This window comes from Nerophis lumbriciformis, linkage group LG29 (assembly GCF_033978685.3).
Source record: "Nerophis lumbriciformis linkage group LG29, RoL_Nlum_v2.1, whole genome shotgun sequence".
NCBI lineage: Eukaryota > Metazoa > Chordata > Actinopteri > Syngnathiformes > Syngnathidae > Nerophis > Nerophis lumbriciformis.
In genome coordinates, this window is record NC_084576.2 from 2,386,728 (window position 1) to 2,401,944 (window position 15,217).

The 15,217-nt window shown below is 44.8% G+C and overlaps 2 protein-coding genes across 3 annotated transcripts in view; both read right to left on the reverse strand.

Moving 5' to 3' along the window:
- Nucleotides 1-15,217, reverse strand: part of frmd5a (FERM domain containing 5a) — a 312,218-nt gene that overhangs the window by 81,787 nt on the left and 215,214 nt on the right. For both annotated transcript variants that reach the window (XM_061925235.1, XM_061925234.1), the window contains exon 2: nucleotides 9,934-10,038. In XM_061925235.1, coding sequence (XP_061781219.1) covers nucleotides 9,934-10,038 — 105 coding nt within the window. The remainder of the gene's footprint in view (nucleotides 1-9,933; nucleotides 10,039-15,217) is intronic.
- On the reverse strand, nucleotides 5,599-6,603 carry LOC133572347 (thioredoxin reductase 1, cytoplasmic-like; the record flags this gene model as incomplete). Its single annotated transcript, XM_061925282.1, has 1 exon — nucleotides 5,599-6,603. A coding segment is annotated over one exon (990 nt), but the record flags the coding sequence as incomplete, so codon positions are not given.

A 15,217-nucleotide genomic window follows, 5' to 3' on the forward strand; every position in this document is an offset into this window, starting at 1 on the left:
TAATGACATTTTTTGTGGTCACCTTTATTTAGAAAAGTATTGAAAAGTATGGAAATACATTTTGGTACCGGTACCAAAATATTGGTATCGGGACAACCCTAGTTTAAACAGTTGTTGAAACAAACAAGTTTGTTGACCTTGTTCAGATGACAATGCTGATCTCGTTTTTTAGTTCAATGCAACCCCAGCTCGTTGGGATTACTTACATGTGTCCAACGTTCTCCGGGAAGCAGAAATAAATTCGTATTTAGTCTGTAGTTGCAAGCTGACAGAGGTGGGACCAAGTCATTGTTTTGCAAGTCACAAGTAAGTCTCAAGTCTTTGCCCTCAAGTCCGAGTCAAGTCCCGAGTCAAGACAGGCAAGCCCCGAGTCAAGTCCAAAGTCAAGACTGGAAAGTCTCAAGTCAAGTCCTAAGTCCTGCATTTTGAGTTTCGAGTCCTTTCAAGTCCTTTTAACCACAGACTAATATATTAACACAGATTGTGTATGCTTTTCAAACGCTGTATTTATTTATTAAAACAAGTGCAATAGCACTATTAACCAGTCATTTTAAACATTAACTCATTCCTTTACAGAACAAACACATTGAAAAATAAAGTGCAAATGTACTTATTTGTACAAAAGTGTTAACATTGAAAAAACATGACATATACGTGAACATAACAAAAAAGTTGTACTTTTTATATGTCAGGGCCCTATGCTGCATTGCATTTGCAAAAGACCAAATTAGCCAAGAGTCTGTCAGTCATTTGTGCACGATGGGGGCGTAGTATGATGCCACCATGGCTGAAAACTCGCTCCACTGGAGCACTGGAGGCAGGCACTGCCAAGACTCTCATGGCCACTCGGAACAGTGAAGGAAGAGTCTTCATGTTCAATGCCCAGAACAAAAGGGGGGAGAGAGTTGTTTTGGGTTGGTGCACTACTTGTAAGTGGATCTTGTGTTTTTTATGTTGATTTAATTAAAAAAAATAAATAAATAAAAAAAATGTCTTGTGCGGCCCGATACCAATCGATCCACGGACCAGTACCGGGCCGCGGCCCGGTGGTTGGGGACCACTGAGGTAAACAACCAACAGTATGTCAGAAAGCTAGCTAAAACGGTACACATATTCATAATGTAGTATACATTTTAACTGACCTTTATTTGACTATTTTTGTCTTTTTTTAGGTGGCTAAAATACGCGGTGCTGCTGACCGCCGTCTACGTTACGTGTGATATATTGACTAACGTAACCCTGCTTAAAAAAAATCACTGAACAAAAAGTATGAATAAGGTAGTGAACTGCAACAGATTCCCGTGTTTGCAATAACGTTATAACGTTAGCAGTGAGTTTACAGCCTCACTGATTTAACTACACAGCAAATAAAAGTCACGTTACTTAGCCAATAAACGTTATCTTACATTCAAAACTTACCCTTCTTTGTGCAACTTCAAATGCCGGACGAAGTTGGAAGTTGTTGCCTCTCCATCAGTAATTTTCGAACCGCATGTGTTGCATACTGCAAACCGTTTTGTGTTGACCACCTCGTAATTTTTATACCCAAACAAAATTATTTTAGGTATCATTTTTTGTTCACTGGCGTGTGGTTTGGACATGTCTTCTTCGTTGGTTGTCCTGCAATTTGATTGGATGAATGCTGTGTGATGAAAACAAAGTAGATCTAATTTGATTGGCTGTTGTACTGAGAGCACACCAGCTGACACACGCAACGCTGATAGACAAGTACACAATGAAAAATACGGAGCGCTCCCGAATAACTTTTTCATCTTTGGGTTTTGGGGAAAGTAGCAAGTCATGTCAAGTCATGTCAATTCAAAAGGCTCAAGTCCAAGTGAAGTCACAAGTCATTGATGTTAAAGTCTAAGTCGAGTTGCAAGTCTTTTTACATTTTGTCAAGTCGAGTCTAAAGTCATCAAATTCATGACTCGAGTCTGACTCGAGTCCAAGTCATGTGACTCGAGTCCACACCTCTGCAAGCTGATGCTCTAGTTTGTGTAGGACAGTTGGTTCATCCTTGCTGTAATTGCCGCTTCAACCCCACGCGGTATGATGGCTTACGCAGCAGCGAACTGACCAGATACCGCTCCCTCCCCCCGGTTGCAAGTCTAGAGTTTTTGTGTGCCGTAACATGAGTTTCTATGTGCTTTTGTTGGGGGTTTTTTATGGTCTCAAACTGAGCCCCATAGGAGCTTAGTTTTGGAGCTGCTTTTTTTGATCTCCTCCTCCAACCCCATGTTTATGTTTTTCTACCTTTTTTTACGGGGTGCTCCCCTGTAGCGACCTATCAGTCTTTCTGTTCTGTTTACCCCTGAAACTGTATGTTGTGTGTCTGCTCTTTGACGGTTGTACTGTAAACTAATCTTGTATTTTTTTTTTTAAATGCAATGACAAACAACCTATTCTATTCAGTTCTATTTTAGAAGAACAAATCCTATTTCCATGAGTTGGGAAATTGTGTTAGATGTAAATATAAACGGAATACAATGATTTTGCAAATCCTTTTCAACCCATATTCAATCTTCAATCAATCTTTATTTATATAGCCCTAAATCACAAATGTCTCAAAGGGCTGCACAAGCCACAACGACATCCTCGGTACAAAGCCCACATACGGGCAAGGAAAAACTCACCCCAGTGGGACGTCGATGTGAATGACTATGAGAAACCTTGGAGAGGACCGCATATGTGGGTAACCCCCCCCCCCTCTAGGGGAGACCGAAAGCAATGGATGTCGAGTGGGTCTGACATAATATTGTGAGAGTCCAGTCCATAGTGGATCCAACATAATAGTAAGAGTCCAGTCCATAGTGGGGCCAGCAGGACACCATCCCGAGCGGAGACGGGTCAGCAGCGCAGAGATGTTCCCAGCCGATGCACAGGCGAGCGGTCCACCCCGGGTCCCGACTCTGGACAGCCAGCACTTCATCCATGGCCACCGGACCTGTGCCCCCCCCCCCCCCTCAAGGAAAAGGGGAGCAGAGGAGAAAAGAAAAGAAACGGCAGATCAACTGGTCTAACAGGGGGGCTATTTAAAGGCTAGAGTATACAAATGAGTTTTAAGATGGGACTTAAATGCTTCTACTGAGGTAGCATCTCTAATTGTTACCGGCAGGGCATTCCATAGTACTGGAGCCCGAATAGAAAACGCTCTATAGCCCGCAGACTTTTTTTGGGCTCTGGGAATCACTAATAAGCCTGAGTTCTTTGAACGCAGATTTCTTGCCGGGACATATGGTACAATGCAATCGACAAGATAGGACGGAGCTAGACCGTGTAGTATTTTATACGTAAGTAGTAAAACCTTAAAGTCACATCTTAAGTGCACAGGAAGCCAGTGCAGGTGAGCCAGTATAGGCGTAATATGATCAAACTTTCTTGTTCTTGTCAAAAGTCTAGCAGCCGGATTTTGTACCAACTGTAATTTTTTAATGCTAGACATAGGGAGCCCCGAAAATAATACGTTACAGTAGTCGAGACGAGACGTAACGAACGCATGAATAATGATCTCAGCGTCGCTAGTGGATAAAATAGAACGAATTTTAGCGATTTACGGAGATGAAAGAAGGCCGTTTTAGTAACACTCTTAATGTGTGACTCAAAGGAGAGAGTTGGGTGGAAGATAATACCCAGATTCTTTACTGATTCGCCTTGTGTAATTGTTTGGTTGTCAAATGTTAAGGTGGTATTATTAAATAAATGTCGGTGTTTAGCAGGACCGATAATCAGCATTTCCGTTTTCTTGGCGTTGAGTTGCAAGAAGTTAGCGGACATCCATTGTTTAATTTCATTAAGACACGCCTCCAGTTGTCCTCGGTTGTACTGTAAACTAATCTTGTATTTTTTTTTTAAATGCAATGACAAACAACCTATTCTATTCAGTTCTATTTTAGAAGAACAAACCCTATTTCCATGAGTTGGGAAATTGTGTTAGATGTAAATATAAACGGAATACAATGATTTGCAAATCCTTTTCAACCCATATTCAGTTGAATGCACTACAAAGACAAGATATTTGATGTTCAAACTCATAAACTTTTTTTTTTTTTTTTTTGCAAATAATAATTAACTTAGAATTTCATGGCTGCAACACTTGCCAAAGTAGTTGGGAAAGGGCATGCTCATCACTGTGTTACATGGCCTTTCCTTTTAACAACACTCCGTAAACGTTTGGGAACTGAGGAGACACATTTTTTAAGCTCCTCAGGTGGAATTCTTTCCCATTCTTGCTTGATGTACAGCTTAAGTTGTTCAACAGTCCGGGGGTCTCCGTTGTGGCACTAATAAATGATAAATGATAAATGGGTTGTACTTGTATAGCGCTTTTCTACCTTTAAGGTACTCAAAGCGCTTTGACACTACTTCCACATTTACCCATTCACACACACATTCACACACTGATGGAGGGAGCTGCCATGCAAGGCGCTAACCAGCACCCATCAGGAGCAAGGGTGAAGTGTCTTGCTCAGGACACAACGGACATGACGAGGTTGGTACTAGGTGGGGATTGAACCAGGGACCCTCGGGTTGCGCACGGCCACTCTTCCACTGCGCCACGCCGTCCCTAATAATACACCCCCCATACCATCACAGATGCTGGCTTTTCAACTTTGCGCCTATAACGATCCGGATGGTTCTTTTCCTCTTTGGTCCGGAGGACACGACGTCCCCAGTTTCCAAAAACAATTTGAAATGTGGACTCGTCAGACCACAGAACACTTTACCACTTTGTATCAGTCCATCTTAGATGAGCTCAGGCCCAGCGAAGCCGACGGCGTTTCTGGGTGTTGTTGATAAACGGTTTTCGCCTTGCATAGGAGAGTTTTAAAGGGGAACATTATCACCAGACCTATGTAAGCGTCAATATATACCTTGATGTTGCAGAAAAAAGACCATATATTTTTTAAACCGATTTTCGAACTCTAAATGGGTGAATTTTGGCGAATTAAACGCCTTTCTATTATTCGCTCTCGGAGCGATGACGTCACATCGGGAAGCAATCCGCCATTTTCTCAAACACATTAAATGATAAATGGGTTGTACTTGTATAGCGCTTTTCTACCTTCAAGGTACTCAAAGCGCTTTGACACTACTTCCACATTTACCCATTCACACACACATTCACACACTGATGGAGGGAGCTGCCATGCAAGGCGCTAACCAGCACCCATCAGGAGCAAGGGTGAAGTGTCTTGCTCAGGACACAACAGACATGACGAGGTTGGTACTAGGTGGGGATTGAACCAGGGACCCTCGGGTCGCGCACGGCCATTCTTCCACTGCGCCACGCCGTCCCAATGTGTTTACAGTTGTCCAAGTTCTTCTATACAACAGGATCACTCTCCTGTCTTTAGGAATTTGCTGGAAAAGGTCTGTCTCCCAAGTTTTGAACCGAACTCCAGGGGCCGGTATGGTGTCATTTCCGAGCCAGATTTGGCCCCTGGGCCACCGGTGGAATAGCCCTGTTTTACGGAGTTCACGGTGGCTTTCATCATGCCAGCTAGCACTGAGGAAGCTTGTATGCTCACAACCTAAAGTATACAGCTGGTATTTCAAAATAATCATGAGTTGGGTACCACTGTATTTAGGTATGATGATTTAAAGCATCTTTTAAATTTGCTCAGCACAAGTCGGGTGGATGCCAATGGTGCCGTCCAGCTGCGCCTTTGTTGCACCACATTTCATGGCTACTCCATAGCCTTGCGTTACCTCTCCTGCATTGGGACCAAGGTAGTGGAAGCCAATGACTCGGTCATTGTCTAGTTTGTTGCAGATAATCTTGGCATAGCATCTGTTGTTGTCCCTGCCAGGCACAGTGAATTCCAGAGGCCAAAAAAGACTGTGGTATACCTCAAGGTTTTCTTGTCCGTACAACTCTGTGGCTCTCTCCTCAGACAGGCCACATGAGCCATACTCCAGCGGAGTGAACACAGTGGTGGGAACGTTGATGTAGTCACACTTGAGTGTTGAACCCTTGTAAAGGCGCCGTGCCAGCAACTTGCCGGCTTGGATAGCAACGGGGGTTAGTTCCCACTTGGCCTCCAAGATGTCTCCGATGGCGTAGACGTGGGGCACATTTGTTTGTTCTTCATCACTGACGGGGATCTTGCCATTCTTTGGGTTAACTTTGACGCCTATCTTGTCCAAGCCAATCTTGTCAGTGCATGCGTCTCGACCTACTGCTATCAATACAGTGTTGTACTCTTCCTCAATGACCTCATCAGTCTCAATGGACTTAGCCGTCACCTTCAGCCTGCCGGGAGTGCCTGCTTCCAACTGCTCTATCTTTACTGGAACATATTTGCGGACAAATTTGACACCGTGATCCTCCATGTGTTCACCAGCACGATTGGCCATTTCCTGGTCGAAGCCCCTCAGCAGAATAGAGCGCACCATAATGGTGACGTCAAGACCCAGTCCAGCGAGGAAGCCGCCACACTCCAGAGCCACATAAGATGCACCAATAACCAGGGTCTTCCCAGGGCAGTAAGGTAAGGAGAAGAGGTCATCACTTGTGATGCAGTAGTCCTCGTCTCCAGGAATGCCGAGGTAGCGCGGTCTTTCGCCTGTTGCCAAGACAAACTTTGCTGCCGTGTAAACACCGAGTCAAATCAGCTCTGTAATTTTCCGTTTTTTCAACTGTTTTCCGTACCTTGGAGACATCATGACTCGTCGGTGTGTTGTCGGAGGGTGTAACAACACGAACAGGGACGGATTCAAGTTGCACCAGTGGCCCAAAGATGCGAAAGTGGCAAGAAATTGGACGTTTGTTCCGCACACTTTACCGACGAAAGCTATGCTACGACAGAGATGGCAAGAATGTGTGGATATCCTGCGACACTCAAAGCAGATGCATTTCCAACGATAAAGTCAAAGAAATCTGCCGCCAGACCCCCAGGAAAAGAGTGCGGATGAGGGTATGTCTACAGAATATATTCATTGATGAAAACTGGGCTGTCTGCACTCTCAAAGTGCATGTTGTTGCCAAATGTATTTCATATGCTGTAAACCTAGTTCATAGTTGTTAGTTTCCTTTAATGCCAAACAAACACATACCAATCGTTGGTTAGAAGGCGATCGCCGAATTTGTCCTCGCTTTCTCCCGTGTCGCTGGCTGTCGTGTCGTTTTCGTCGGTTTCGCTTGCATACGGTTCAAACCGATATGGCTCAATAGCTTCAGTTTCTTCTTCAATTTGGTTTTCGCTACCTGCCTCCACACTACAACCATCCGTTTCAATACATGCGTAATCTGTTGAATCGCTTAAGCCGCTGAAATCCGAGTCTGAATCCGAGCTAATGTCGCTATACCTTGCTGTTCTAACCGTCATGTTTGTTTGTATCGGCATCACTGTGTGACGTCACAGGAAAATGGACGGGTGTATATAACGATGGTTAAAATCAGGCACTTTGAAGCTTTTTTTAGGGATATTGCGTGATGACTAAAATTTTGAAAAAAAACTTCGAAAAATAAAATAAGCCACTGGGACCTGATTTTTAATGGTTTTAACCCTTCTGAAATTGTGATAATGTTCCCCTTTAACTTGCACTTACATACATAGTGACCAACTGTAGTTACTTACAGTGGGTTTCTGAAGTGTTCCGGAGCCCATGTGGTGATATCCTTTACACACTGATGTCAACACACAGTCGGTATTGTCTAAATAGCTGGCAACACAAGTGAGTAGCAAGATAAATGTCACGGTCTGCGGATGCATGAGTGCTTCCAGTCCTGGGGAGCTGCGATTCAAATGAGGAAAGCAATTAAATGTACTGTACGGAAGTAGAAAATGGCTTCATGAAGTCCACACAATCACATTCATGCCAACGATTGGTGCATTTGAGACAGCTGAGAAAATTCCAACGTCTGGCTAGGAAGGTTGAAATTGAATGCTACCAAGGATGTAACGGTATCAAAATCTCACGGTACGATATTATGACGGTATTAAGCCCAAGGTACAATACTGTTGTGATATATGTAAAAAAAAATGTTCCATCCATCCATCTTCTTCCGCTTATCCGAGGTCGGGTCGCGGGGGCAGCAGCCTAAGCAGGGAAGCCCAGACTTCCCTCTCCCCAGCCACTTCGTCCAGCTCCTCCCGGGGGATCCCGAGGCGTTCCCAGGCCAGCCGGGAGACATAGTCTTCCCAACGTGTCCTGGGTCTTCCTCGTGGCCTCCTACCGGTCGGACATGCCATAAACACCTCCTTAGGGAGGCGCTCGGGTGGCATCCTGACCAGATGCTCGAACCACCTCATCTGGGTCCTCTCGATGTGGAGGAGCAGCGGCTTTACTTTAAGCTCCCCCCGGATGACAGAGCTTCTCACCCTATCTCTAAGGGAGAGCCCCGCCACCCGGCGGAGGAAACTCATTTCGGCCGCTTGTACCCGTGATCTTGTCCTTTCGGTCATAACCCAAAGCTCATGACCATAGGTGAGGATGGGAACGTAGATCGACCGGTAAATTGAGAGCTTTGCCTTCCGGCTCAGCTCCTTCTTCACCACAACGGATCCATACAGCGTCCGCATTACTGAAGACGCCGCACCGATCCGCCTGTCGATCTCACGATCCACTCTTCCCTCACTCGTGAACAAGACTCCGAGGTACTTGAACTCCTCCACTTGGGGCAAGATCTCCTCCCCAACCCGGAGATGGCACTCCACCCTTTTCCGGGCGAGAACCATGGACTCGGACTTGGAGGTGCTGATTCTCATCCCAGTCGCTTCACAGTCGGCTGCGAACCGATCCAGTGAGAGCTGAAGATCCTGGCCAGATGAAGCCATCAGGACCAAATCATCTGCAAAAAGCAGAGACCTAATCCTGCAGCCACCAAACCGGATCCCCTCAACGCCTTGACTGCGCCTAGAAATTCTGTCCATAAAAGTTATGAACAGAATCGGTGACAAAGGGCAGCCTTGGCGGAGTCCAACCCTCACCGGAAACGTGTCCGACTTACTGCCGGCAATGCGAACCAAGCTCTGACACTGATCATACAGGGAGCGGACCGCCACAATCAGACAGTCCGAAACCCCATACTCTCTGAGCACTCCCCACAGGACTTCCCGAGGGACACGGTCGAATGCCTTCTCCAAGTCCACAAAGCACATGTAGACTGGTTGGGCAAACTCCCATGCACCCTCAAGGACCCTGCCGAGAGTATAGAGCTGGTCCACAGTTCCACGACCAGGACGAAAACCACACTGTTCCTCCTGAATCCGAGGTTCGACTATCCGGCGTAGCCTCCTCTCCAGTACACCTGAATAGACCTTACCGGGAAGGCTGAGGAGTGTGATCCCACGATAGTTAGAACACACCCTCCGGTTCCCCTTTTTAAAGAGTGGAACCACCACCCCGGTCTGCCAATCCAGAGGTACTGCCCCCGATGTCCACGCGATGCTGCAGAGTCTTGTCAACCAAGACAGCCCTACAGCATCCAGAGCCTTAAGGAACTCCGGGCGGATCTCATCCACCCCCGGGGCCTTGCCACCGAGGAGCTTTTTAACTACCTCAGCAACCTCAGCCCCAGAAATAGGAGAGCCCACCACAGATTCCCCAGGCACTGCTTCCTCATAGGAAGACGTGTTGGTGGGATTGAGGAGGTCTTCGAAGTATTCCCTCCACCGATCCACAACTTCCGCAGTCGAGGTCAGCAGAACACCATCCGCACCATACACGGTGTTGGTAGTGCACTGCTTCCCCTTCCTGAGGCGGCGGATGGTGGTCCAGAATCGCTTCGAAGCCGTCCGGAAGTCGTTTTCCATGGCTTCCCCGAACTCCTCCCATGTCCGAGTTTTTGCCTCCGCGACCGCTGAAGCCGCACACCGCCTGGCCTGTCGGTACCTGTCCGCTGTCCAAATTACTGCATGACACGCACCATTCATTCATGAGGACGTTCACAACGGTCACAAGTCATGCGGGAGCGGGCCACCTTACCCGCTGCTTGTCCGGGTCCACATATCTGATGCCGAAATAATCTTTCTCCAGCAAGTTGAGGTGGTGGCAGATGAGGTCGAACAGATACTGTCCTTTAGCATCGCGCTGCAGGAAAGAAGACAAGCAGAACGTCAGAACGAGGAAGAAAAAAATGTTCAAACATGAGGAATAATTCCAGCAGGCTTTGCGTTAATATCTGAACCTTAAAGCCTGCTGGAGATATTCTGGCTTCATCCAGCATTAAACCACCTGAGGTGTCTTGGAAGCTGAAAAGCTTAAAGAGAAGAGGAATTAAATATGCAGCTATCCCGCTCTGGGATTTGCAAATCCTCATAGAAACATATACTGTTCTATATAATCACTCTCCAATTTATGGAACACTTAACTTCAGGGATCATTTTCCCCCTTTCCTGAGAAAGCGCAGATTGAGTTGAAAGTGCTGCATGACACACTTTGCGTTAACCCCGCTCGCAAAGACAAGCCGCAATTTGTTGTGTGCAGCTGAAAGGGCTGCGGAGCTGATTTACATAAGAACATTAGGAGGATGATTGCAGGTCAGGGTGGCATTTTCTACACTAACTTTGCACTACAAGGAGTATTTCAACTAAATACTCCAAATTAACATTTGCGGTGTTGAAAGTCAAAACAGCATAAGGCCCCTTCTACACTATCCAGGCTGTATCCCACCTAACCTTATCCTTGTCCACACACACACAACGCCACCGTTTAAGACCCCCTTCCCCTTCCGTCCGCCAGCGCAACGCGACCTAGTACGCATGCACGAAGAAAAATGTGCGCGTCATAGTTACCTCTGACCTGGAAGTGTATCCTTACTGTGTTTCAATGTAGACTATTGCCACATTTCTTTTAACTGTAAACCTTGCTTGCCTCACCATCAGCAGCTGTTAAGAATATTGTAGTGAATTACATTACCAGTAGGCTAGACTATTGTAATGGTCTTCCCAAAAAAACTGTCAGGCAGCTGCAGCTTGTTCAGAACGCTGCTGCTAGAGTTCTAACAAAGACCAAAAAATGTGAGCACATTACACCAATTTTTAAATCCTTACATTGGCTCCCTGTACATCAGAGAATTGATTTCAAAATCCTCCTGCTCACATATAAATCACTACATGGTCTAGGGCCGAAGTATATCACCGATATGCTCCCACTATATAAGCTCTCTAGATCACTAAGATCTTCTGAGTCCAATCTGTTAGCGGTTCCCAGAGTAAACTCAAATCAAGGGAGAGCATCATTCAGTCACTATGCAACAAATACAGGTAAAAGCCAGTAAATTAGAATATTTTGAAAAACTTGATTTATTTCAGTAATTGCATTCAAAAGGTGTAACTTGTACATTATATTTATTCATTGCACACAGACTGATGCATTCAAATGTTTATTTCATTTAATTTTGATGATTTGAAGTGGCAACAAATGAAAATCCAAAATTCCGTGTGTCACAAAATTAGAATATTACTTAAGGCTAATACAAAAAAGGGATTTTTAGAAATGTTGGCCAACTGAAAAGTATGAAAATGAAAAATATGAGCATGTACAATACTCAATACTTGGTTGGAGCTCCTTTTGCCTCAATTACTGCGTTAATGCGGCGTGGCATGGAGTCGATGAGTTTCTGGCACTGCTCAGGTGTTATGAGAGCCCAGGTTGCTCTGATAGTGGCCTTCAACTCTTCTGCGTTTTTGGGTCTGGCATTCTGCATCTTCCTTTTCACAATACCCCACAGATTTTCTATGGGGCTAAGGTCAGGGGAGTTGGCGGGCCAATTTAGAACAGAAATACCATGGTCCGTAAACCAGGCACGGGTAGATTTTGCGCTGTGTGCAGGCGCCAAGTCCTGTTGGAACTTGAAATCTCCATCTCCATAGAGCAGGTCAGCAGCAGGAAGCATGAAGTGCTCTAAAACTTGCTGGTAGACGGCTGCGTTGACCCTGGATCTCAGGAAACAGAGTGGACCGACACCAGCAGATGACATGGCACCCCAAACCATCACTGATGGTGGAAACTTTACACTAGACTTCAGGCAACGTGGATCCTGTGCCTCTCCTGTCTTCCTCCAGACTCTGGGACCTCGATTTCCAAAGGAAATGCAAAATTTGCATGGTTGGGTGATGGTTTGGGGTGCCATGTCATCTGCTACCAACTTCGCCACGCCGTTATCCAAAACTAGACTGAAAACTTTTATGTTCACCTTAGCTTTCAGCTAAATCTTTTAATCTTTTAACTTTTAACGTCCGCACTATTTTTATATATTTTATTTTATTTTTTTATTGTCTGCATTTTAATTTTGCTTTTACTTTCTTTCATTTCACTTAGTTGTACCACATGTTTGAGTCTGCCTTGTGTATGAAAAGTGCTATACAAATAAAGTTGCCTTGCCTTGCCTTGAATCACACCTAAGTCATCATACATGAATGGACGTGTGAAAGTAAACAATGTGATGAATTAAATTTTACAGCAATCAATCTAGGGATCTAAATATCTGGTCAGGACACTGTGCTTGTAGGCTGAAATTGGCGGTCGTACTTGACGGCCGCAACCACTTCATGGCTTCGCAATAGTAATGGAGTTCATGGCTTCGCAATAGTAATGGAGTACAAAACTAGACGTCGACATACATTGCGAACAATAACTTGCCGGTCCAAAGGCATTCGCTGTTTTCCCTCGTCCACGGGAGCCCGCATTCTCGTTGTCTCCCCTTCGACAAATGGACAAAGTTTTTCACTAAGTAGAATCTTGGCTGATCTGGACATTCGAAAGTTCTCTTGCCGTTCCTCTGACACAACACACTCGGTGACAAACATATCCCACCAGGCTGCCGTTCTTCCAGGGCTTATCCAAAACCGTCGCTCAACATTACTATGTTGCCATCTGAGATGTGTTGTATCCCAAATAGCTGCAATCGCCCGTTTCCTTCTCTTAAGGTATTGATGTGTGATTTCCACAAGCGTCTGTTATGAAGCTGGCTGTGGCTCGTTCTTTCTGACGTCACTTCCTTTCCGAACTCACTTTGTAAACGATCAATGAGTCCATACAAAGCTGAGAGACGGAGATTCAAGAAATAGACGGCGCACTTACCCGTGTAAAAAAATATCCAAGCAGGGGGGCCTTAAACGATGGGTTAGTGTAGTTGACACGGGGCTTAGGCTAAATAATTATTAGTTTAAGGCAGACCTGGGCAAATTAAGGCCCGGGGGCCACATGCGGCCCGTTAAGCTTTTCAATCTGGCCCGCCGGACATTCCCAAATATTTTTTTTAGATCTTTAAGATGAAAACTGTAGCTGCCTTTATGATGTGCAGTGATGTTTTCAAATGACCGTAAGTCTTGAACTATACAAAGTATTTCAATGGTTGGAATCTGCGCTTTTGCATGATATTTTAGTGACTAGTGTTGTCCTGATACCAATATTATTTCGATACTTTTCGGTACTTTTCTAAATAAAGGGGACCAGAAAAAATTGCATTATTGGCTTTATTTTAACAAAAAATCTTAGGGTGTGGCGGACCGGTACTTTTCAGCGGCGGTATGGTACCAAATATGATTAATTAGTATCGCGGTACTATACTAATACCCGTATACCGTACAACCCTACTAGTTACTATGGTAATCTACGTCACAGCAGGTCAGACGAGGCACCAAGCAGTGTGGGTGGGGAGCGTTTCCACAGAGTGTTTCCAGAGCCTGAAATGCGGGTGTCAGGGACAAACGCGGAAGGAGATTTTTACAAGAAAATTCTAAAACTTAGTGATGTATCAGATTGTAGATGTTTTTTGTTTTTTTACCGTTCACGTTCATATTTCGCTGTGTTTGTTGCATTTTTGTTGCATTGGGCTTGATTGTAAAATATGTCGATTGAGAGGTGTGACGTTCATATGTTGTCAATATTCCGTGTTTTATCCTTCATAGAAAACAATAAAATCCCATTCCGTTTTCAAGGTGGTCTGTCATAACATTTTTAGCATTCAATCAGACATTATTGTGAGATTTTGGATTAGTTTTCCTAAAAATAGATATACCGGCCCCAAAACACATTCTTTTCTCTAAGTTTGACCCCCGAGTCAAAATAATTGCCCAGGCCTGGTTTAAGGAGTTATCCGGCTTAATGTAGACAGGGCCTAAAAGTTCACAGATAGGACGTGAAAGTTGGCATTCAGGATTATCACCTGACAGCAGAAACGATAGCATTGCAATTTTTTTTCTCGCATATAGAGAATAAAATATATGATTCACCCTTTGTTTCATTCACGTGCTAAAACTAGGGCCTCAGCTATTCATGATTTTAGAACCGTATTTTCCGGTATATAAACTGCACTCACTACATTTCATAAGAAAAAAGTACAAGCCACAGATATATACAGGTAAAAGCCAGTAAATTAGAATATTTTGAAAAACTTGATTTATTTCAGTAATTGCATTCAAAAGGTGTAACTTGTACATTATATTTATTCATTGCACACAGACTGATGCATTCAAATGTTTATTTCATTTAATTTTGATGATTTGAAGTGGCAACAAATGAAAATCCAAAATTCCGTGTGTCACAAAATTTGAATATTACTTAAGGCTAATACAAAAAAGGGATTTTTAGAAATGTTGGCCAACTGAAAAGTATGAAAATGAAAAATATGAGCATGTACAATACTCAATACTTGGTTGGAGCTCCTTTTGCCTCAATTACTGCGTTAATGCGGCGTGGCATGGAGTCGATGAGTTTCTGGCACTGCTCAGGTGTTATGAGAGCCCAGGTTGCTCTGATAGTGGCCTTCAACTCTTCTGCGTTTTTGGGTCTGGCATTCTGCATCTTCCTTTTCACAATACCCCACAGATTTTCTATGGGGCTAAGGTCAGGGGAGTTGGCGGGCCAATTTAGAACAGAAATACCATGGTCCGTAAACCAGGCACGGGTAGATTTTGCGCTGTGTGCAGGCGCCAAGTCCTGTTGGAACTGGAAATCTCCATCTCCATAGAGCAGGTCAGCAGCAGGAAGCATGAAGTGCTCTAAAACTTGCTGGTAGACGGCTGCGTTGACCCTGGATCTCAGGAAACAGAGTGGACCGACACCAGCAGATGACATGGCACCCCAAACCATCACTGATGGTGGAAACTTTACACTAGACTTCAGGCAACGTGGATCCTGTGCCTCTCCTGTCTTCCTCCAGACTCTGGGACCTCAATTTCCAAAGGAAATGCAAAATTTGCATGGTTGGGTGATGGTTTGGGGTGCCATGTCATCTGCTGGTGTCGGTCCACTCTGTTTCCTG